General features: G+C 43.6%; 1 protein-coding gene and 1 non-coding gene across 4 annotated transcripts in view; both read left to right on the plus strand.

The window, feature by feature from the left end:
- Positions 1-24089, plus strand: part of MYOF (myoferlin) — a 128828-nt gene that overhangs the window by 87022 nt on the left and 17717 nt on the right. For 2 of the 3 annotated variants that reach the window (XM_033130762.1, XM_033130764.1), the window contains 16 exons: positions 18-126; positions 1222-1299; positions 3289-3470; positions 3563-3721; positions 3846-3944; positions 4881-5042; positions 6954-7119; positions 10057-10133; positions 12165-12221; positions 13646-13657; positions 14946-15044; positions 16565-16690; positions 18566-18721; positions 19205-19296; positions 23006-23176; positions 23915-24063. In XM_033130762.1, the coding sequence (XP_032986653.1) occupies positions 18-126; positions 1222-1299; positions 3289-3470; positions 3563-3721; positions 3846-3944; positions 4881-5042; positions 6954-7119; positions 10057-10133; positions 12165-12221; positions 13646-13657; positions 14946-15044; positions 16565-16690; positions 18566-18721; positions 19205-19296; positions 23006-23176; positions 23915-24063 (1894 nt within the window). The remainder of the gene's footprint in view (positions 1-17; positions 127-1221; positions 1300-3288; positions 3471-3562; positions 3722-3845; positions 3945-4880; positions 5043-6953; positions 7120-10056; positions 10134-12164; positions 12222-13645; positions 13658-14945; positions 15045-16564; positions 16691-18565; positions 18722-19204; positions 19297-23005; positions 23177-23914; positions 24064-24089) is intronic. The other variant, XM_033130763.1, reaches the window with a different exon arrangement.
- On the plus strand, positions 10306-10379 carry TRNAT-GGU (transfer RNA threonine (anticodon GGU)). The gene has a single exon. It is a non-coding gene; the product is annotated as a tRNA-Thr (tRNA).

Here is a 24089-nt window from a genome sequence, read left to right on the forward strand (position 1 = left end):
TTTTTCTGCTTCCTTAGGGTGCAGACACTACTGAGGATGGAGATGAAAAAAGCATGGAAAAACAGAAGCACAGTGCCACCACTGTGTTCGGAGCAAACACTCCCATTGTTTCCTGTAATTTTGATAGTAAGTTTTAAATATGTATTTGTGTATTCTGATATTATTCTTTAAAAAGCTCCTTAAATCACCAAATATAACAAAATGTACTTTCATTTTCATCACTTAATGAAGAGGATTATTTAAAATACAGCTTGAAAAATTATATTTGGGGTAGAAAGAGGCCAAATCATTAATTGTAACATACTGTGTCCAATATGTACTCATTCTACCTGTTAAGCCCCCCAAAAAGATTATTTTAATTAGAAAAACAAAATTCAAAAAGTTAAGAAAAGATTGATTTCAATGATAACCTTCAGGAATTGTGGCATGAGGCATACTCACTATGTCATAATAAAAGCAAATAGTTATATAGGTCCTAGCATGTGCCAGGCACTGTACGAGTACATATAATAACTCATTTAATTCTGTTAATAACCCTAGAAGGTAGGCGCTATTTTTGTCCCCATTTTACAGGTGAGGAAGCCAAGGTGCAGAAAGATTAAATAACTTGACTAAGATCTTAAAGCTTATAAGCACTAAAGACAAAATTTGAACTAGTGCAGTCTGGTTCCCAGAATCTGTTCAGTGAATCACCAAGCTCTACTATCTCTCAAATTATGCGTGTGGGGAAGGGGAGCAGGGGGCATGTTGAGTGAGGTGGGGACGTATATATGCATTAATATAATAAGGATAAGGAGTATAAAGATTTTGAAATATCAAAGAAACATTTAGCAAATAACTGTTTCCTAGATCTGGTACTGAAATAGTATAGAAAGCTCTATTTCTGTAACTCTTGGAGACTCAGTTTCGTTTTAAAGGTCAGTGGTGACAAGCAGTAATACCCTAAATCCAGGTAGTTGACATCCGGCGTAATGTTCTCCTGATTGACACACGTGCACTGAGTTTACTTACTATAGTATTTTTTAAATAAGTTTCATTTTACAGGAAACAGAACTACTTTGGGAGGACTCGTCATCACCATTATATGTTTTCTTTACTGTGGAGAAGTAGATTGGAGTGAGCCATTTATCTGAAACGTGTTTTATCTCCAAATATTCCAGAAAAATAGCAGTTTATAGTGTTAATGTTTCTTGTAAGTAACCTCCATCCTATTCCTTTCAGGAGTCTACATTTACCATCTGCGCTGCTATATCTACCAAGCCAGAAACCTCACGGCTTTAGACAAGGATAGCTTTTCAGGTAATGGGAAGAAATCTCCGTCTCACACGTTATTACATAGCAGGCTAGCTTGATTCTCCTTTTCATCAAATGGATGCTTTCAGTGATTTCTGACAACAACAAAAAGCATTTCCATGTTGAGATTAGTTTGATATGCATGAAGTAAATTGCTCAGTTCTTAGGTCAGTACACTGAGTACGGGTCGGACACTGTTGCTGGGTGCTGGAGAGCCACAGAACATATGTGGCCTTTTATAACTAATAATTGTTAATTGATTAAGTAATAAAAACACCAAGAAAAAAAAGTAGTGTCTGCTCTCTGTTTATACACATAGCTGTGTACATATACCTCGGACTCTTGGGTTGACTGGTAAATTAAGATCATATATATATATATATATATATATATATATATATTTGCAGTTCTCTCAAGTTGACAGAAAGATCACAAGTTCACCTAGTTACCTACAGCACAGGCTTGAAGCAGTTTGGAATCCCATCTTGACCTTCTCTGCGTCCTGCTCCCCAAATTCCCAGAACTGTAAAACCATGAGGCTTCATCACCCCTCACATTGACACCCCAGATCGTTTTTTGTCGCCTTTGGATTGGTTCTAAGGTTCGCAGGGGAGGGGACCTACAGCCTGGGATTTTTGCTGTTACTAGTGGGACCGTGAATATTTGGGGAGCATTCCACTTAGGACCTTCAGGCTGGCAGAGCTTCCCTGCGCCTTCTATGGAAACAGCTCTTAAAGCAGTTGCCTGACACTCTGCTGTGCTCACATAAATTGTGAGGTATCTTCCAAGCATATGTGAATAATTTCCTTTTTTTACCGAGAGAGGAGGTTTCAAGTTATCCGCATAACACGGATCTCCCAAATGGTTTTTGAAGACATTTTCAAATATTCACCACCAGGGGGCACTCAATCATTGAAAGTCAAAGTTAGACTCCTATCAAAATTCTTGACTAAAGTTGCATAAAACTCAAAGCACATTCCTTGCAGTTTGAGATATAAGATATATCCTCCTATTCATATGAGGCTGCAGTGCTAAAAACCAAGCACCTTTTGGCTTATGTAAAAGAGCTTTCGGTTAGACATTAGTTTCTTTCTCTGATAGGTCAGCTCCAGGTAATTTCTTCAAATGCTTTGGTGAAATTCAGCATGGATAAGAAATGGATTACTTTTTTTTCTTTTTTTCCAGTTTTATTAAGGTGCAATTGAAAAAATTATAATACATTTAAAGTGTACAATGTGATGATTTCATATAGCTATACATTGTGGAAGGATTCCCGCAATTGAGTTAATACATCCATCACCTCATATATTTTTGTGTTTGTGTGTGTGTGTGTGTGTTTGTGTGTGTGTGAACACTTAAGTTTTACTCTCTAAGCAAATTTCAATGATAAAATACAGTGTTATCAACTGTAGTCACCATGTTATACATTAGCTCTTCAGACCTTAGGTATCTTATAACTGAAATTTGTACCCTTTTAATACTAACCTTTCCCATTTCCCGCTGGCAACCACTATTCTACTCTCTGTTTCCATAAGTTTGATTTTTGGGGAGATCCTACATATAAGTGATACCATGTACTATTTGTCTTTCTCTGACTGGCTTACTTCACTTAGCATAATGTCCTCCAGGTTCATCCATATTGTCAAAAATGACAAGATTTACTTCTTTTCTACGGTTGAATTATATTCCTGTGTGTGTGTGTGTGTGTGTGTGTGTGTGTGTGTGTGTGTGTGTGTATCCCACATTTTCTTTATCCATTCATCCATACATTACCTTTTCATTTCGTTTTGTTAATGGTTTCCTTTTTTGTGCAGAAGCTTTTTAGTTTGATGTATAGTTTATGTTTGCTTTTTGTTGCCTGTGCTTTTGGTGTCAAATTTAAAAAGTCATTGCCAAGCCAATGTCAAGGACATTACCTCCAATGTTTTCTTCTAGGAGTTTTATGGTTTTCAACTTTGGCCATGGCCCCACTTTTATTCTCTCTTTCTCTTTTAGATCCATATGCTCATGTCTCCTTCCTCCACCGAAGTAAAACCACTGAGATCATCCACTCCACTCTGAACCCCACATGGGACCAAACGATTATATTTGATGAAATTGAAATCTATGGGGAACCCCAAACAATCCTACAGAACCCACCCAAAGTTATCATCGAACTTTTTGATAATGACCAAGTGGTAGATAATTTAGAATTTCTAAGATGGCTTGGGGGATGATGGAGGTTTATAGGGATGTTGTGGGGGAATTAAAGGATCGTCTGTTTCTCTAGGGCAAAGATGAATTTTTAGGACGAAGCATGTGCTCTCCTCTGGTGAAACTTAACTCAGAAATGGATATCACGCCTAAACTTCTCTGGTACCCAGTAATGAATGGAGACAAAGCCTGTGGGGACGTCCTTGTAACGGCAGAACTGATTCTGAGGCACAAGGTACTTGCTGAGTTCTCACTCACATATTCTTTCAGAGTAGCTGCTTCAAACACTCATTAATAACTCCAGATAACTGTTACTAGAACTAAAGGGAGGCATTGACGTTGCCATGTTTCTTTCACAGGATGGTTCCAACCTTCCCATTCTTCCCTCACAAAGGGCACCAAATCTATACATGGTGCCCCAAGGGATCAGGCCTGTGGTTCAGCTCACTGCTATTGAGGTATGCTGCCCTCTCTGATTTTTGTTTTGTTTTGTTTTTAATCAAGTCCAGTGGGTATGGCTATGGAACTGAAATCTTTCATATAGGAAATGGGGTCTTGCTATCTCCAACTGACTATAGAATTTGTACAAAATTTTGAAATATTCATGGAAATAGAAGGCCTGTCAAAGCAACAAGAACAGGTCAATTCTAGCATACTGAGGGAATCTAGAGTTCTCATTTATCGGGAGCCAGTAGATTTCTGAGTTTCCCTGAGTCAACGGGAGAACTGGGAGAGGGAAGACAGACTCAGAAGAGCATGTGCAGAGAGCAGGGGGCCCAAGAGGGAGTCGGAAGTAGAGAGTGGGAAGGGAGTAATGGGAAACGGTGACATGTCAGGCAATCGGAGCAGAGACAGGCTGATGGAGCTAACCGGGTAGCTGGATGGACCGTGTCTGGCCTGCTATCAAGGACTTCCCCTTGTGCATCAAGCACTGTTGGGATTTCTGTCCTCAGGCTGTCTCGCTAAGAGTTCTCAAAGACTGAGGCCGATGGCTTTAAACAACAGCTAACATTTTTGAATGCTTGCATGTCAGACACTGCTAAGAAGTTTACACTTGATCCTCAAAATAACCCTGTAAGAGATGTTACTATCAATCCTGTTTATAGATGAGACCGAGGGTGATTAACTAAGTTGCCAGAGTTCACATGGCTATTATATGGCACAGCCAGGATATTGCTCTGCTATTTTAACAGTTCAGGCAGGGGAAGGAAAGGGGCAAAACTGCTTTCTTTGACCTAGAGGCTCTCTAGGATAATATTCTCAGAGATTTTAAGCAAATCTGCACAAGTCACTCTTAAAGAATTTTTCTGATTATTAAGAGAGAATTTTTTCCTTTTCAATATTATTTTTAATATGCTGGGTTTCTTTCCCTTCTCTTTATACTGTTTGCTTAGATTCTAGCTTGGGGCTTAAGAAATATGAAGAACTACCAGATGGCTTCTATCACATCCCCCAGTCTCATTGTGGAGTGTGGAGGGGAAAGGGTAGAATCAGTGGTGATCAAAAACCTTAAGAAGACACCCAACTTTCCAGGTTCTGTTCTCTTCATGAAAGTGGTACAGTATCAAGATTCTGTAATAGTACATGTATGTTGAGTAGCTGAATTTTATTTGCAATATGAATATATACAGATCACACACAAGCACAGTTTATATATATCCAAAATCTGATAACAAATAGAAAAACTGCCTTGTACTCAGCTTGTCAGTGACTTTCCCCCCTTACATTCTTACATTATAGTGATGGTTTCTTAAAGCTTCAAAGAACCCCAGTGACACAGAAATATCTATGAGCAATACTAATGTATTTCTCCAAAAAACATTCCATTTGTCCAGCTATCTGCTACAAGCTCTTGGTCAATGCCCTGAGGGCAGAATATTAACCCTCCCTCGTGTCCCTACATGGACCAAAACCCTCCAGATAGGGACTGGCTGGCTGGGGAAGGGGCAGTTATAGGGGAACCCATATGGGGTGATGGGCTGTTCCCTAAGAACCCGTGACTGTACCCCACCTCCACGCGCCCCTGGGATGATATCCACTTTGTTACATCAAAGGTACCTTCTGGTTATTAGAAATGTGACAGTATCAGATCCAGTTCACAGTCCCCTGTCATAGACCCCATAATACTTTGGAACAAAAAGAGGTCACCCAATCTCTCCACAATCTAACTTTTTTTATAAAGAAAAATCTTTCTTTTTTACTTTACTATATAAAACAGATAAAAATAAAAGCACTTCTTCAGTTGGATGGGGTAGATGGTCCAGAACCTTCTAGTTCCTTTCCCCTCCCAAGTTATTTGGTGTCTCTAACACACCTGCTCCTGAACTCTAGGGTCCTGTGGTATAGCTTCTACCTTTACAGACGAGGAAACTGAGGCCTAGAAGGGGGAAATGCCTCCTCCCAATCCCATAGTGAATGTCAGGCCACCTGTGCAGCAGTCACTATGTCAAGACAACGACGACAGCAACGACAGCCCGGTGCTCGCTGCATTCATACTCCCTGCATTTCACCTTTACTGTACCCCTGCAGAACAGGCGTGTTCACTCCTCTTACACCCACTTTGGAAGAAACCGAGAGGTTAAGTGATTTACACAAGAGGACACAGCTAGCTAGCAAGTGAGGTCGCTAGAGTTCAGACTTAGGTCTCTCCAACTCCAAAGCCCATGTTCTTTCTCTACGATGGTGCAGATGGAGCACCACCTGGATAGTCCGTGCCAGAATCCCAAAGTGGCCGCCCCTGGGCCACGCCACCCATCCTTGTCCACTCTCTAGCCCCTGCCCCACCTCTCACGTTCTAATCTGGAAATGAGCTTCAGCCAGCATTGGTGAGGAAAGCCCCTCAGTGGGCTCCAGCTTCTATTCCTGTGCAAGGCCAGAGGTGGAAACTTACCTGAACCACTCACCAGGCAGGCCCATGATTCCCCGATCAGACAATGTCACCTATGTCACCAAATTCCATGTGAAGGAACCAAGAGGCATCAAAGACAAATGAGCATCCCATTTTGGCACTGAACTTCCAGGGCTAAAAGACTCCCAAGCCACAGTTATTTCCCTTGAAGGTTCAGTTTTAGCTCAATCATTTCTAAATTCTAGCTCCGCATCCTGTTACAGAGCAGAGCCAGGTACTAACGTACTATTCGAAACACGTCACATGTATTAATGCAACAATCCGACTATTATTGAGGAGCTAACTGGGACGTAGGAAGGAAAGTTCCCTAAGGTCATGCAGCTCTTCGGGCAGAGCCAGGATTTGATTCCAGGCCATCTGGCTCAGGGCTCGTGCCTTAAAGCATAGTGCTGCTTGCCTAGCATGTAAGTCACTGAACTTAAGTACTTCGTGTAAGTCCCCTGGGCTACACCAAATGGGCACCAGGAGGCTGGGTTGGTCCTTTTGTGGGTGTTTATTGGCAAAGCTGCTCTTGTCAGGTCTTGTACAGAGAAGTGACGCTTACCTCTGTGACCCCCAGTTCTTGCCCAAGGAGGAATTGTACATGCCTCCGCTGGTGATCAAGGTCATCGACCACAGGCAGTTTGGGCGCAAGCCCGTTGTTGGCCAGTGTACCATCGACCACCTGGACCGCTTCCGCTGCGACCCTTATGCAGGAAAGGAGGATATTGTGCCACAGCTCAAAGGTAAAATGCAAGTCTGTAAATAATGCTTTGGGGCTTTGCATGCATGACCTGACTTAATCTTCTCAAAGTAAATATTCATTGTCCAGATTTTGCAGATGTGGAAACGGTTTGGTTTACAGGCAGCTATGTGACTTTCCCAAGGTAATATAGTTAGTAAGCGGCAGAGCTAGACTTGAATACTGGCTTTCTCTTAGCCTCAGTTTGTGTTTCTAATCCTTTAATGGGGATAATGGTCCCTATTTTACAGGATTATTGAGGGATTAAATGAGATCGTGTATGTAAAGGGCTTAGCCCACTGCCTGGCACGTGGTAGGTGCCGAGAAAATGTGTCTTCCCACCCTTCCTTTAGGTCCTATGCTCAAGCTATTACCTTCTGAGGTATCCTGCACTTGAGTGAATATAAGACTTCTTTTTCAGAAATGTTAAATGCTTCATGAACTTATCATATAGTCCAGCAGGGAAGGAAAACAAGAAAATGGGTGATTGCAGTCTGGTGTGATCACTATTTTGATGGGGACATAGCGGGCTCTCCCCTACCCCTGACTCCCACCCTGTGAGCACTGGGGGGGGGGGGGTGATGTTTATTTTAAATTGCTTTCGATCTGTTGTCCCACCTCATTAATGTATCACAACATTGTTGTGATATAATTTGAAAGATATCATTTCATTGTCATCCACTGAGAAAAAATAACACCTGCTAAGTTTAAATGACTTGCCTTAGGTCACATAATTAATAAGTAAATGATGGGCGGGGCATAATACTTACCTAAGAGTTCTATAATAAACAATAGTTATTGAATAGTGTTTTGCTATTGTCCCTTCAGTAATGACTTGCTTTCAGCTTACCATGTGCCAGGGACTGGGGTCTGGGTTGCATCAGTAAATAACATCCCAGGACCCCTGGCTCCGTGGAGAACTAGCACTCATTCAGCTGATCAGTGGTAGCTTCAAGACTGAAGCAGATGTCTTCTGTTTAAGCAGCTGTGCTGCTAACCTATTCTATGTAACCTTCCATAAGGTTTGGTATTAATATTACAGAGCTTCTGAAATTCATCTGCTATGTGGGTCTGAGCATCCTGTGTCCCTGATTCAGAGAAGAGGAAAAAATAAAATCCACAGACATATTTGAGCAAAACCCTACATGTGTTTATCCATAAATTTCCCAGGCAAAGCATTTTGTGCTGAATTGATGGTGCCTAAAATAGCAACATTTTTATAACAACAAGGATTAATGTCAACTGCTGGCATTGTTTCATTTGGGATTACTAAATGGAGAGAAGCACCATTTTCCTAGCATTTTTTTTTTTGACTCTCATGAGACAAAGTTCTCTGATATGAATATGTGAAATCATTAGGAAGATACAAATGCTGCAAACTTTTTCTGGTTCCAGAAGCGCTTGTGTGGACCTGCTTGTGCCTATTACTCAGGGGTAGTTTGGGCCCAAGGCAGAGGTCTCCTGGTTAGTGATTCTGTGTAATTAACATGAAGTGTGGTCAAAGCTTCAGAGAGCCCCTGAAGAGGAAAACCCTGAAGCACCATGGGGAACATAATGTTCCCAAGACCAGCATCTATTATTTAAGATCAATCTGGTACTTTCTTAAAACCAATACCAGCGTAGAGTTGAGGAAATACTTGGTTGGCCTAATGTTGGAAGCACGGAGAATAACTTTTCTCCTGTCCCTGTGGCTTTGTTTACGTTAGGGTGGTAAAGTGGAGAACTGATAAATAAGAAGGAATTTGCACACGGTTGTGTTCCTGCTTTTCTGCCCATCTGGCTGTCATGTTCCGTGTTGTTGCAGTTGTCAGGAGTTGTGGGGAGCTAGGTTGATAGATTGTAGGGGTGATTCCACTTGGATATACAGCAACTGGCATGTCATAGATGCTCAATAAATGTCAGTCTCCCCTGTCACCCCAGTGTCCCCCTGATCATTTCTCTGACATATATCAAGTGTTTACTCTGCTCTGCGCTCTGGTATGATGGTTAAAACACAAGCTTTGGGGTCAGACAGACCTAGATGACGTATTTCCACTTACTACTAAGTGTTTAACCTGAAGCAAGTGACTTGCTTTCTTTTAGCCTCAGTTTGTTTTTTTAACCTTTATAATGAGTATAATGGTCCCTATTCTACAGGCTTATTGAGGAATTCAATGAGATCATGTATGTAAAGGGATTAGCCCGCTGCCTAGAAAATGTATCTTTCCTCCCCTCCTTTATGTCCTATATGTCAGTTGCCTGAGTGGGTTAAACAGAAAGTTCTTTTGGCTTGGCAGAGTTTGCTCTGTCTGGGTTCTGGCCTCCTGTTGAATGTCTGACTGCCTGATGCATCTTCCATAAAGGATAGACATACCTCTCACCCGCCCCCTTCCCCCCAGGCTGAGGCTTTGGCACCCCTTTAGCTGAACCAAACCTAGTGAGCCCGGGGCTGCTCCTGAGCCCTTCCTCTAACCCCAAAATCCAGAGCCACAAATATTCTGGAAATTACATAAAATCAGGGTGTGTAAGCCACTGCAACTTCAGACCCAAATATGCAACTATTCACCCTCCTTTGCTTTCCTGTCTTAGAACAGATTCCATGCAAAGGAGGCTCCTTTAGATGTAGATTCCCGTACCTCCAACTCCTGCATCCTCTAAAGACATGTATTGACACAAGTCTTTTTTGAGCACTTCCTGTGTATAGGCACTAGTCTAATTGCCTAAGACAAAAAAAAAAAGTGGGGGCCAGACAGTCCCCTAAAAATGTCTAAAACCATATCATATTTTGGGGAAAGTGATGAATTGTTGGGTTATTTTCGGGTGTGGTCCTCTCCATTCAGTAGTTTCATCCAGGAGTAAACTCTACCATCCACTCTGTGGCTGTTGAACTTGAACTTGGAGTAGAATATTCACCACTGTATTTTTATAAGTATGTAAGATTATGAAATTGTTTGTCTCGCAGCCTCCTTTCTTTCTACCCCACCCAGCCGGGATACCATTATCGAAATAGAAGACACAAAACCATTGCTGGCTTCGAAGGTAAGCTTCAGAACCAATCATTGGATCATGTCAGTTCTATCTTCCAGGTGTCTAAGCATTGGGTGAATTCAGTCAAACAACCATTCAATACAATTAAAGTAATAATAATAAACCAACTTACTGTGGTGAAGAATCTGAATCTTGCACTCATCAAAAGTTACGATGAGGGGATGGCCGGTTGGCTCAGTTGGTGAGAGCGTGGTGCTGGTAACACCAAGGTTGCGGGTTCAATCCCCACATGGGCCACTGTGAGCTGCGTCCTCCTTAAAAAAAAAAAAAAGTTTTGATGACATTGTGTGGGCTAATGTTCTCTACTTTTAGTCACCTGGGATACTTAAGATATTAATAGTACCCAGGCCCATGCTCCACCTTCCAAAAAGGCCCCAGACATCAGTATATTTTCAAATCTCCCCAAGTGCTTCTAATGTACAGGCAGGTCTGAGAACCATTGGTGTGGACAGTCTGAATAATATCATTTACTAGAAAAAGAAATTTCAAGAGCAAATTCACAGTACTGCAACATTCAGAAAAGGGGGGCATGTAGCACACCGACTGTTTTCCCAACAAGAAGCAGAAGTGTCGTGGATTTTTAATGACCCTATTTGTCAGTGTATGGGATATCCCCAATTTTTATATTCGCTGTGGTTTAGAAGTCAAGAAATTGATGGAAATGCTCACTCAGGGCCCTATTTTAAAACCATTCCAGCCAATTCTACAAGAAGGAAAGAGGGTGGGCAGGAAGGTCTCAGCCCAGAAAAAGAAAACTTCAAATATCTCCCTGTTTCTGTTGGCATTTATCATGGATTTTCACAGCATGTTTCAATGTGCAAACTGGCCAAAAAACGTACATGATTGCACCTTAATGTGTTATGTCCATAAACAGTGCCTTAAAAAATATATCCACTTCCTTCCCACTGCATTAAACTCACCAACAATTGGACCAGGTTAAATAGCGTGTCCACAGCCAGCACTGTGTAGCAGTGTGTTTGATTCTGTTCCCCAAAATCCACAGTCACAAATGACAATATCAAATTTGCAAAACTACTATGTTCACTTTGTAAACTACCCCAAATATTCCCAATCGAACGGTAGTAGCCTAGGGCGAATGCAACAGTTTTACAACACTTTACATTTTTACAACGCTCAGGAAAAAGGCAGTTTAAGATCCTACTCTATAATCTGCCTCCAGCTTTCTTACCTCCCACTGTCAATCAGTTATTATTTTGCCTGCTATGTACTCAGTAGCCCGAGGTATGAGGGACCAAGAAGAAGAATAAAGCCAATTCGTGCTATTTTTCATCCATTTCTTAGCAGTAGTTAACAGGTGACTAGGTTACTGTAGCAACACATTGTGAAAGTTCACTTCACACCGTAGAATTTAAGTGGCAGCCTAGCAGGATTGGGGATGGTAGGAGCAGCCATCAGTGGGTAGTATCCTCTGTATTATAAATGACTTTGATCGGCTTGCTTTTCTAACACCCAGTTGAAATACACCGTGTTGAGAAGAAAGACTGATTGGAATTGCCTCTAAAACACTCACTGCACCAGATCCTCAGGGAAGACATCTGCACATCTATGCAGAGTCAAACGAGGAAAGCTAAGCTTGGGAAGAGCCAATAATAACAAGCTTCCTAACGTCCTATATGACATGTACATGTAGTGTTGTACATGCATACATGTGAGATACATGTATACATGTGATCTGCATGAGTGACATGTACATGCGATGTGTGTGTAATGTACATCTATTCCCCCAACTCAATCCAAGCCTTTTTTTATGGGTACATCGAGGGAATGGATCAGCCCTTGTGCCACTGATGGGAACTGGAGGCTGTGGCTTTGGGGGAGAGTCTCACGTTCACACAAACCCACACCCTATGATGACGGTGGGAGCCTTTAACAAATGGGCGCAGCACTACTACAAGAAAATAAAGTGAGAAATACGAATTTGGGGCACATTGGTTTTCAGTGCTAGCCAGATGACATGGACATTCCTGCATGGCCATTTCAATAATTGCCTTCCAATTCCAGTGCTTAAGCAGTATGTCAACAGCTCTCGGCAAAATGGTTTCTCCAACGACAGTGCATGTATGTATGATAAGAAAATGCATGTGGCTGCCTGGGACTTCAGGGGGGCCTGGGTCTAAAGACTTGAATTCTCCTCTCAGATTCTTTCTATTAGCAGATTTTGGAGTGAAAGCTGATCTCGAAACAAATGGGATCCTTTTAAGCTGAAAGGGGAGACTGTTCTGTGCCATTTGGATGTGATAAAGCAAGTTACTTCCGTTGCTCCAGTTACTTTTCGTATGAACTAATGAGCAAGCGGGAGTGAGTGAATTCTCCCACATTAATTCTAAAATTTTAAATCAGCCGTTTGTTTGGAATAATGCCTTTTAAGTCACGAACTATTCTCTTCTTTGACATGATTGCAGAGTGCTCAAAATAGATGTGAATAAACAGACTCTTAAAAATCTGAATTCAGGAACCATTCAGAATGTGAAAGCACTTTTGGCATAAAATTCTTCTCTCCAAAATCTTAATTTGTCTATAACAATTTAATCTTTAATCCCATTTTGGTATGAATCTAATAGAAAGAAGTGTTACATCTATCTGTCTCTATGCCTCTCTTGGCAATTCTATGTGCTGAACAAAAGTCAATCTGGAAAATACCAAGGGGCACATACGGAAGAAGCCATGGGGCCGCCCCACACTGCAGCTGCAGGGAGCGCCAGTTGTGAGGGGTTGTTCCGTCTGCACATTAGAAATGAACTTGAAGCTAGGATTTCAGAGAGGGAGTCTGGATAGCAATCCTTCAAACTTCCCCCAAGGGTGAGCTTGGCTAATTTTCCAACAGATACCAAGAGAAAACTCAAGCCCAACATCCTAGCTCCCCGTTCTCTTATCTCCTGACATCAAGGGTGTATTCTCCATGCAGAAACTCAAATGGAAGCATTTGGCCAATGAGAAGCTTGACATCTTAGAGCAATTTTGATGGATGGATACGTATTTGGTGCTATAACGTAGGCATGGGGATAAACAGGATGATAGTGCATCATGCTAGACACGAACACCTTGTGACAGGAGTTTTTGAAGGGATAAGAATTAGGCCAAGTTGGGGATATACTTTAGGGGCTAAATGGAATGAAAGGTTTGGGACAAGGAGATGAGCAGCTGCACCGCCCCTCCTGTGTGACCACTGTGCTGGGGACAATGAGACCCTCTAACTCCATTGGAAACATGGGACGTGGGCGACTCCCTTTGAGACTTTCATTTTAACACTGTTTGTAACCCTTTTGCACATTTTCAGAAAAGAAACTAGTCAGGTCTGTTTAATTATGAGATCATCTTGAATAATTTAAATAATCCATCAAAATGTTGATAATATAAAGCATGCATGAGAAATAATTTCTCCTTCTCTGTTTCTCTTTAAACCTAATTCTCATGGGGTCTCCGTATCTGTGTGACCTGTTACATGGTTTTGCCCTCTTCCTGCCCGTACATGTGATGAGCAGCTGACAGAAAAGGTAACTGTTGTATATATTTTGCTAGATTTAAGATTCATATATTTTCTTCCTATAGCTGACATATAAAGAAAACTTTTTAAAATCCAGGGTTGGTTAGTGACCCATAAAGGGGAAATAAGTGTGCGTGTGTGTGTGTGTGTGTGTGTGTGTACACACGCATATACATATTACTGTACAGAGATAAGACATAGGTTTTCTTGAGTGTTCCTTCTTCCTTCTCCCCAGACTGAATAGGAAGCTATGTTGCAGGTGACACTGTATTTTTGGCATTATCACTCTTTGCCAGGATGATTAAAATAAGCAATGGGTGGGCCTAATGAGGATCTATTCTTGTTATAAATCTGAGTGGGATTTAGAGCAGCCTTCTATAAACTACAGCCTTTGGCAGTTTGAAAAATATTCCTCAAGTGACTTTGATGTGCTATCCCTTCTGCCCAACCAAGAACCACCCAGCTAAACCAGAGATTTTTCCATACTGTCTGCGCATTGGAATTGCCTGGGGACTTAGGAAAGCATACTGGGTACCCAAGTCCAGCCCCAGGCTGATTCAATCAGAATCTCCAAGGATAGGCTGGGAGCCACTGGTCTGAATGAACCATAATGCCTCCTGACTTTTGTTTCACATTTTATCATTTACGAAGCTCTTTCTTCTCGTTGATATTTGATTTCCAAAACAAGCCTCTGAGGTAGATGGAGACAGGTAGTGTTATCATCCCATTCAGTGAATGAAGAAATTGATGCTCAGAGATGTTAAACAACTTGCTCAAGCTGGTACGGCTTATAACATGAGGGTATGACTTATAACGTAAGGGATGAAACTTGAATTAGAACGAGTTTTCCCAACTCTTAGCTTCATGAGCTTTGTTTTATAAGGCATTGCTGACTAAAGGGCTGAAAGGACAGAAATGAAATAGTAAGAAACATATATTGGAGGTTTTATTTTAATCTATTGTCTGTATATGTAACTATGAAGTTGAGAGGATAAAAAAAGTAAAAACAGACAAATTAATTGATTGTGTCTATAGGATGTAAGAAAATCATCCAGTATAGCTGTGGGCATTAAAGCCACATATCATTGGCCAAGGATCATTTATTTCACCTCCAGCTTCAGGGCTGAAGAATCGTGAATGCTTTATCCACAGTGCATACAAACAAAAGTCAAATAATCTTGCCTGTTTCAGGTTCAGAAATACCTACTTCTCTTCCTATTACATATGGGTTTTCTTGCATTGATTGGAAATCTAGGTCATCACTAAAGATTTTTGCATCTTGATGTGTCTTTCTTTAGGAGGAAGAAATTGTTGACTGGTGGAGTAAATTTTATGCTTCCACAGGGGAACATGAAAAATGTGGACCATATATTCAGAAAGGCTATTCCAAACTCAAGGTACCTGGGCCTCTGGTGCTGTGGGTGGGGGATCAACATTCACTGAACCTGGCCACGGGCAATGCTAAGTAGAAGACCAAAAGGCCCCATGGTGGGTGCTGACGGGGAGGGGCCAGGAGCACCTCTGGCCTCCTGTTGAGCGCTCTTGCAATAGGTTTTGGCTTTTCCAGGGACTTGACGACAGCTTTTGATTTATGGTTACGTGACTGCCACTTGGGAGCTTAGGGGCATCTGGCAGAGGGCTGGGAATGGGTTGGCACCACACTAATTAGACCAACCATTGTCCATTTTGACCTAGGGAGACCTACAAGTCATGGTGCTCTTGCAGAAAAGCATGAAATGTCACATGCCTCATTCTGTCCTCCAAATGGGCATCGGTTTTACTAGCTAAAAAGTTGATTCTGTTACATGTATGTAGCATACGATCACAACCATGGGCACGTGTGTCTAGGAGGAAAACACACTATTGAGCTAGGCAGGTCTGACTATCTGTGATCTTTCTGTTCATGATTTGGGTTTTCCAATTCTTCATTCCGTTTTTCAGACTGTCACGCACTCAGGGAGAAGCAAATGCTAAACTTTTCAGAACAATGCATAGGAAAAGAAAAACTTTAAAATGAGAAGTATCTAGCCATAAAAATGATTTTCCCCATCAAAGTGGAAAAACCCACATCCTTTCATGTTATGGTCGTGACATCTCAGTGCAGCTTAAGAAACACCAGCATCAAACTGATCTGATGGCCCATCCTCCCTCTTTCCCTCTTTCCTTCTTTCCTTCCCTCCTTCCCCTCTTTCTTCCCTTCTTTTCATCCTTTCTTCTCGTCCTCCTCCTCTTCTAGTTTTTTATCAAAGTATAATTTACATACATAACGTCATCCATTCAGTGAGTTTTAATCAGTGTACACACCTATGTAAACTACCACCGAGCCAAGGCAGAGAACATTTCTATCAGGACGGAAAACTCCTTTGTATCCCTTTCTAGTCAGTTCCCCACAGTCTTCCATCCTTCCCCAAGACAACTGATCTGATTTTATCACCATAAACAGGTTTTTGCCTGTTTTTACACTTCATATAAATGGACTCACACAGCGTGCATTTTGTGTATGTCTGGCTTCTTTAGCCCAACACAGTAGTTTTAAGATCTATCATGTTGTCACGTGTACAGTAATCTGTCCCTTTTTAGCCATTGTATAGATATGCCACAATTTGTTCATCCATTTTCCTGGTAACGAAGCTGCTATGGATAGTCTTGTAGCACCTATGGACACATTTTCATTTCTCTTGGATAATTACCTAGGAATGCAATTCCTGCATCATAGAGTAGACGGATATTTAACTCCGTAAGACACTGCCAGACCTTTTTCCCAAGTGGCTGTGTCTTCCTACATTCCCACCAGCAAAGAAAGAGTTCCAGTTGTTCCACCCACATCGTCATGCCTGTTTAGTATCGTCAGTCTTTTTGATTTTGAGACTCCCCCTGTATTTTAATGAGAAATTAAGAATCTGTTGATGGTTTTCAGATATATAATTGTGAACTAGAGGCTGTAACAGAATTTGAGGGCCTGACAGACTTCTCCGATACTTTCAAGCTGTACCGAGGCAAATCAGATGAGAATGAAGACCCTTCTGTGGTAGGAGAGTTTAAGGTGAGTAAAATATGTGTTTGTCCTGTTTAAAATCCACCTTTATTTTCTTTATGGACCTGGGATAAAGGACAACCAACTTGTAGGGCAGGGTCACGTCCCCTGACATCTGAAAGATGCTAGAAGGTGCTAACAAGGAAACGGGTAATGGCAGTGGTCAGAGGCAGGACACTCAAAGCCAGTCTCAGTATCTTTCTCCCTGCTCATGCCAACGAGTCCTGAATCCTGTACATTCACCCTCTCCAAGTTCTAGTTCTCCCTCCCCATGCCCACTGCCCCTTCCCAGGCTTTCCGCAGGACCGTTGTAGCAACTTCCCAGCTGACTCTCCTTGCCACCTTTCTCATCCCATTCCAGTCCCATTCTCCATGCATCCAGATCTGGTCACGTTTCTTGACTGCTTAACGATATCATTTGGGTTTCCACCAGATCAAGTCTCAACTCTTTCCCAAGGTGGAGCCAGTGTTTCACGAGCTGCTTAGCTACTTGTCTTCCCTGCCGCCACCGGGAGGCCCTCTTCCAAGCCTCAGACACACCTTGTCCTCTCACAACTGGAGCTCTTCTTCCTTCCCTGGATGCCTTTCCTTCCCCGCTTTGTGGTCGGACAAACTCCTCCTCATTCTTTTAAGCCAGCTCCAGTGTCACCTTCTCTGTGAAGTGTTCACTGATTGTTTATGCCAGAGTGACTCACTCCTACTCCAGGCTCCCACAGGTCTGGGTTCCTGCCCCTGTTAAAGCACCTTTCACATTGTAAGTGTCTGCTGTCATGACTGCCCCTCCCTCCAAGTACAGTTGGCAAATCCGTTGCTGATGTGATGCTACCTACTTCCTAATCCTTTCCAATAGCTAATCAATCAGAGCATCATACCCTACACTTGGTCTCAAAATCCTTCCCATGACAGCTTGCCACCAAGCAACCAAAGATGGCATGAGAGTCGAACCTATTCAACCTCCCTGTGCACAGTGGGTTCCTTGAGCTCATTTTTGTGTCCCCAATACCTGGCATATGGTAGGTGCTCATTTCATGCTGCTTTACTGAATGAATGTAGCTGGAACTAAGACCCACATGTTCTGAATCCAGCTTAAGTGTTGTCTCTTAAGCTGGTTTCAGGATTAAATATATGGCCTCTCAAGCTGGCCTGATGGCTTATTCATTCAAAATACATATGAATTGTGCCCCTGCTACACACCCAGCCCTGTGTTAGGTCCTGGAGATCGAGTATGAACAAGTCATAATTCCCGCCCTCAGGAAGCTCACAGACTAGTGAAGAATGTAGACCATAGACAATTACAACACAGCGGTCAGTGCTGTGACAGGGGTGAGTGCAGGGTTAGATGTGAGCCTGCAGGGGACATACCCAACCCAGGGGCAGTCAGGGAGGTTTCCTGGAAGAGGTGACACCTTTCAGCTGAGACCTGAGGGATGAACAAGAGTTTGCCTGGCAGTGGGAGGTAGTTTATGAGAGTGATACACACAAAGGGAAATCATCTTAGTAGTTTGGGTTTAAAAAATAATCGTTTTATTCCTATCATCCGAATATGTACAGGATTTCACTCCTCACCACCTCCTTTATTTTCATAATGGTCCGCGCCACCTCCATCTCTTGCCTAGATCTTTGCCTGGTCTCCCTGCTTCTGCCTTGCCCTTTCTTCACCCCTGTAAGCTAGTAAATACTTTATCATCGTTTCACTTTTCCTACGGGAAATATGCACAGTGCAATGCGTATTGTTTCTTTCACAAAAGGCAGCCGTTCTTCACCAATCGCACAACTCTGGTGGCTATCCCAGGAGTGCCCTGGGGAAGGAGGGCACTGCCCAGAAGCCCTCTGCCCAGGTCCCTCAGGGCCCTGTCGGTACATCTGTGTGTCTCTCTCTCTTAGGGTTCCTTTAGAATCTACCCCCTGTCGGATGACCCCAGCGTGCCGGCCCCTCCCAGGCAGTTTCGGGAATTACCTGACAGCGTCCCACAGGAATGCACGGTTAGGATTTACATTGTTCGAGGCTTAGAGCTCCAGCCCCAGGACAACAATGGCTTGGTAAGAGTTTGGGTGTGGGGCTTTCTCTGGTAGCAGGATAATTACAGTCATCAACCACAATAATTGTCATGTTCTTTCTTTGGGGGCTTCTGTTATCTCACTAGAGGAAAGATACTCTATCCAAACAATGTATTCAGGAGCGAATTGTCCCAACAGGCATCTCTCTAAGAGCTTGAAGGCATTAGGATCCTCGGGTTCATCCTTCTCATTTACAGATGTGACCTCGGAGGAGACTTGCTCTGTCACTCCTCCCTGCCTCGGCCGCTTCACCCCACACTGCTTCTCTAAGGGCGTGTGCTGGCTGTGGGCTGCCAGAAGGGAAGACGCATTGCTTAGACCTCGTCTGCGGCATGCGGGGGCCACGGTCACCACCTTTTCACCAGTTTGGGAGTCGGGGTGGAGGCACACCTGTGTCTGTCCCAGAAACTGACTTAAACTTGCACCCCACAGTGACAAAACATGCCATCTGTTTTGTCCTCACAGTGTGACCCTTATATAAAAATAACACTGGGCAGAAAAGTAATTGAAGATCGAGACCACTACGTTCCCAACACTCTCAACCCGATTTTCGGAAGGTAAAGTACACTTCTAAATGTTTTCCTGTCATTCGTTTTTTTTACGACATATGTATTAAGAATGTGGTACATGTCGAGCTCCATTCTAGGCCCTGCAACTGTGACTTTGAACTCGACAAATATTCTAGTCAGCGGGGCAGGTGATAAATATGACCATGCACAAATAATTTCATGGAAGTGAAAAGTGCCGTGAAGAAAATAAAACCAAGTCATGAGGTGGGCTCCTCGGAGAGAGATGTGCCTTGAGACCAGGGGGCAGGGGTGGCAGGAGTGGGGTGGTACGAGACCCAGGATTCTGATATGTTTGTAGGTTCTAGACAAAAAAGGTAGGCAGGGTGACTTCCCTGTAGCGACAGTGTAGTTCTTACTCTCTGAATTCAGCTTGGGCTCTGTTTTCTGCGATGTTCCAATTCTACCCTTTTGATCCAGTGATTGTATTATTGACCCTATTATCAAGGGTACGGAGGGAACAGAAAGTGATGGAGTCAAAATGTCCTGCTCTCTCTCTGTCACCTGCTCCCCAGGATTCTTGAAATAGCATGATGTTCTTTATCGTTGCCTCTTTTGACTTGTCTCTGGGCTGCTCCATTGACCTCGTCAGTACTTTCTCAAGGGTAAGAGTGACCTCTAAATAGGACTGCTGTTTTTCAGCTATAAGCTACATCCACATTTAACAAGAGCTATTATTAGCTGAGCTCTTCCTGTGTGCAAACACCACGCTGAGCTGTTTATATAAAACCTCTTAAAGATCTCACAATTCTGAGGTGTTAGTTACCCCATTTACAACAGAGAAAACAGACACAGAGAGAATCAGGGCCTAATGTGCCCAGCTGGTAAGAGGCAGAGTCAGGATTCAAACCTAGGCCATCTGACTCCAGAGCCTGCATGGTTTCCACATTGCACTCTTTGTGGCTGCCATCATCTGATCTTCATCTCCGTGTCAAACCTAGTAGGTGGGCAGGGTAGGGATGAGCATCCCACTTTACAGGTAAGGGAAACAGGCCCCCAGATCTTTGTTATCAGTGTTGGTACATGATAAAGCCAAGACTTAGGTAGAAACGCCTGACTCCCAAGCCGCAGGGTTTTCCAACACCCTTGGTAAGGCTTCACATTCGTGGCAAAGCCACCACCTTAGAAAAATGTTCTTTGTACAAAACATTTGTGAAACAGTGTTATTTTCCCCAAACCTTGCCAAGCGGGAGAATACTTTGTTCTTATTTGACGTGTGGCCTATCTGTTAATTTCTGACTTTGCCCATCCTCTTCTTTTCTACTCATGTTTGTTGGCTTGTGCCCTTTTGCATTCTTCCTCTCATGTGGACACACACACACACACACACACACACACACACACACACACACAAGAAAGTCTTTGTAACTCAATCAAAGTCTCTCAGGTTCACACACACTATTCTCCCCTGGCTCACCTCCCGTAATACTCTCCCACAGGGGACCCACGCTCACTCAGCTCCCGGGCGCGCACGCGTGCACACACGCACACCCTCTGTACTGCACACCCTGAGGCCACGTGCCGGGGCCAGGGAGTGGAAGTAATCCTCTGGCACAGCAGTATGATCGTTTTCCTTTTCTCCCGCTGATCCAGCCCTGAGGTCTAGACAGGAAAAGGCACGCAGGGCAGGAAGGAGGGCTCCGTGTGAGGGAGACAGGGAAGCAGGGAAAGCCAGCTTTTAAGGGAGAAAGGCGGCCCTGTCTGAATTGTTTGTATCAGGGGAGCCAAGCACAAGCTTAATTAAGTGGCAGGAAAAGTCTTGCTCAGAGCCACCCGGGGAGGAAGTGAGGCTGTCAGGGTCTGCTTAGCCAATCCTTGTCTGGCGTGCGTGCAGACCTCCCCCCATCCAGCCAGCGGGGCCAAGGAGATGCCGGCTCTGCGACCCCTTACCCAGCTCTGGTCCCTGGCCTCAGTCTTAGCGGGTGTCTTTCTTCTCAACGAGACTCTCAGGGACTCTGGGACAGGAATTCAGGAAGGGGCAAAATTCCTATGTCCTCAGCCATCATTCAGCACACGGCTACCACATTGTGGCCTCCTCCAGCTCACATTCAATAGAATGTGAGTGTCTTCCAAAAGATGTTCATTGGGGGTCTAAGACAAAAAGCTATTTCTTCATCAAACCAAGACACCTGGGTTAAAAAAAATAACTGCAGGACTTTTCAGAGCCTTTACTTTGCCCAGAGAATGCCAAAAGAAGTGGTTTTTCAGTCCTATTTGAGCAAAGAATTCTTTTTCTCAAGGGACACATATTACCTGTGTTGTGTGGAATCCAATATTGGAATTGTGGTGCTATGGGGCACGTGTGGATACACTGCTTCATGTGTGGTCATGATTCAAGCACCTTTTCTCATGTGGCTACCTGCCTCCTATAGGCCCCTGCCTGGCTGCAGAGCAGTCTAGAGAAGTCGCTGAGATTTATCTAGGAGACATCCTGGAAGCTTTTCTCCAGAGCCCCACTGACACACACCCTGTTGCTCACATTCCTGGCTCCTTGGGCAGGAACCAGTCCACACCCCCAAAAGAGAAGGCGAAGGGGAGGTGGCACAGAGAGAGAGGAGGGATGGGAGGGGCCTCTCACCATTTCCTGCTCATGAAATTTATTGAGCACCTCCTATGGGACCCCTACCTCTGTGGAAAGTGCAAATACAGCACCAAGCTCCCCGCTTCTGGAGCTCATGCTGTTCAGTTTATCTCCCTCTCAGAACTGGCACCACCTTGCTCAGCTACCCCAGAAAGTACGACTTGATTATTTCACTCAGACGTGTTTGCATTTTAATTTGGATGCTATAGAAAAGCCTTTAAGACCCAGTGGCAGATCCGGTGCCGGGGAGGAGAGTGGGCACCTTCTTGGCACGCTGCATGTCACGCCATGTTGGTTCGTCCCACTCACACTGTCCCCACCTCCATGCTCTTGTGGGGTGAGTCAGGATGTTCCATGGGGTGGTCTCTGTTGAGGCAGAAGAGGGAACAGAGCAGGGGCACAGATAGGGGCTGTGAGTTGGGGCGCTTGTGCCTTACTAATCATCCAGCTGGGTAGGATGCCTGGGAGCCCCAGTTAATAGGCATGTGATAATAACGTTAATAATATGACAATTAATAATAATTATTATGGCTTTTGGGTTTGGAGCGATTCACTCATGCCAGAGGCTTTCTAAACATTTCTTCACCTGACCCTTATGGTAGGTATTATTATCACCATTTTACAGATGAGAAAACTGAGCACAGAGAGGTTAACTGGCTTAGGGTCCCACGGCTACCGTGTTTCGCCGAAATTAAGATCTAGCCGGACCATCAGTTCTAATGCGTCTTTTGGAGCAAAAGTTAATATAAGACCCGGTTTTATTTTAATGTGATATAAGACTGGGTCTTATATTAATTTTTGCTCCAAAAGACGCATTAGAGCTGATGGTCCGGCTAGGTCTTATTTTCGGGGAAACACGGTAGTAAGCAGCAGAGTTGGGATTTGAACTTAGGTATTTAAGGCCCATGATCTTCTCCTGAGCAAGTGAATAATCTCTTATTGTTCTTACTACTAATATGTACTAGTTGTCAAGTACCCCCACCCACCTGGTTATCCGGTCATGATGTTCTCCTCCAGCAGCCACAGCCGCTGCCTCGGGATTCTTGGTGCAGAATCTTGGTGTTTGTGAGAAGCCTGGATGGGATCGTGGAAACTCTAACCTTGCATTTGTTAATTTAGAATGTATGAACTGACCTGCTACTTACCTCAAGAAAAAGATCTGAAAATTTCTGTCTATGATTACGACACCTTTACCCGTGATGAAAAAGTGGGAGAAACGATTATTGATCTGGAAAACCGATTCCTTTCCCGGTTCGGGTCCCACTGTGGCATACCTGAGCAGTACTGTGTGTAAGTTGCTTTGGCCGTAAATGTAGACATTTTGCTCCATCTAACATTAATTACCTGGGGGAGCTTTGGCTCTCTCTCCTCGATGCCTGTCTTCATGGAGCCACTGCTCCTTTGAGTCAGGTATATACTGGTTTTCATAATAAGATTATCTTAGGGAGAATAAGGCCAACTTAGGGCATTGCCCAACTCCAAGGGGCGACATTCACACTGAGTCTGTGTAAAACACTGGCCCCTGGAGTAGTGCAGTGCTCTGCCGGGATAGCACAGGGAGCAGTGCTCAGAGAACCCCACTGTTCTCTGCCCGGTTTTTTGAGCGCCCCCTTGCCAGGGACTGAGGGCTGGCAATGTTTGATGGCAGGAATTCCCTCTCCCGCTCTGCCAACTGATCAATTTTGTGATGTCCCTCTTTACCTGAGTGCTTTTCTAGTACCTAATGATATAAAGCTGCGGTTTCTAATTGATGAGTTTGCCTTTTATGATTAGGGCAATCTCAGTCAAACTCCTCCTTTTTAGAGGAGGAAATTGAGGGGGGTGGAAAGGATCAATTGGCTGAGGCCAAAATAATTGTGCCTTTTAGGTCTCTGAAGTGGATTTCTAGACAAAAGCCAACGTGTAGAGCACATTCCTGGCTCCTGTGCTGTATGGGGGTACCTATAAGTATGTGAATCTGTGTGTGTGAATCCAAGAACAACCTGTGTGTGCCCGGCAATAACTCCAGATGTGGGATGTTATTCACAGTTCTGGAGTAAATACCTGGCGAGATCAGTTGAGACCAACACAATTGCTTCAAAATGTAGCCAGATTCAAAGGCTTCCCACCACCCATCCTTTCCGAAGATGGAGGTGGAATCAGATATGGAGGACGAGACTACAGTTTGGATGAATTTGGTAAGCATGATGCCATGGATTGCAAG

This window comes from Rhinolophus ferrumequinum, chromosome 16 (assembly GCF_004115265.2).
Source record: "Rhinolophus ferrumequinum isolate MPI-CBG mRhiFer1 chromosome 16, mRhiFer1_v1.p, whole genome shotgun sequence".
In the NCBI taxonomy this organism is placed as follows: domain Eukaryota; kingdom Metazoa; phylum Chordata; class Mammalia; order Chiroptera; family Rhinolophidae; genus Rhinolophus; species Rhinolophus ferrumequinum.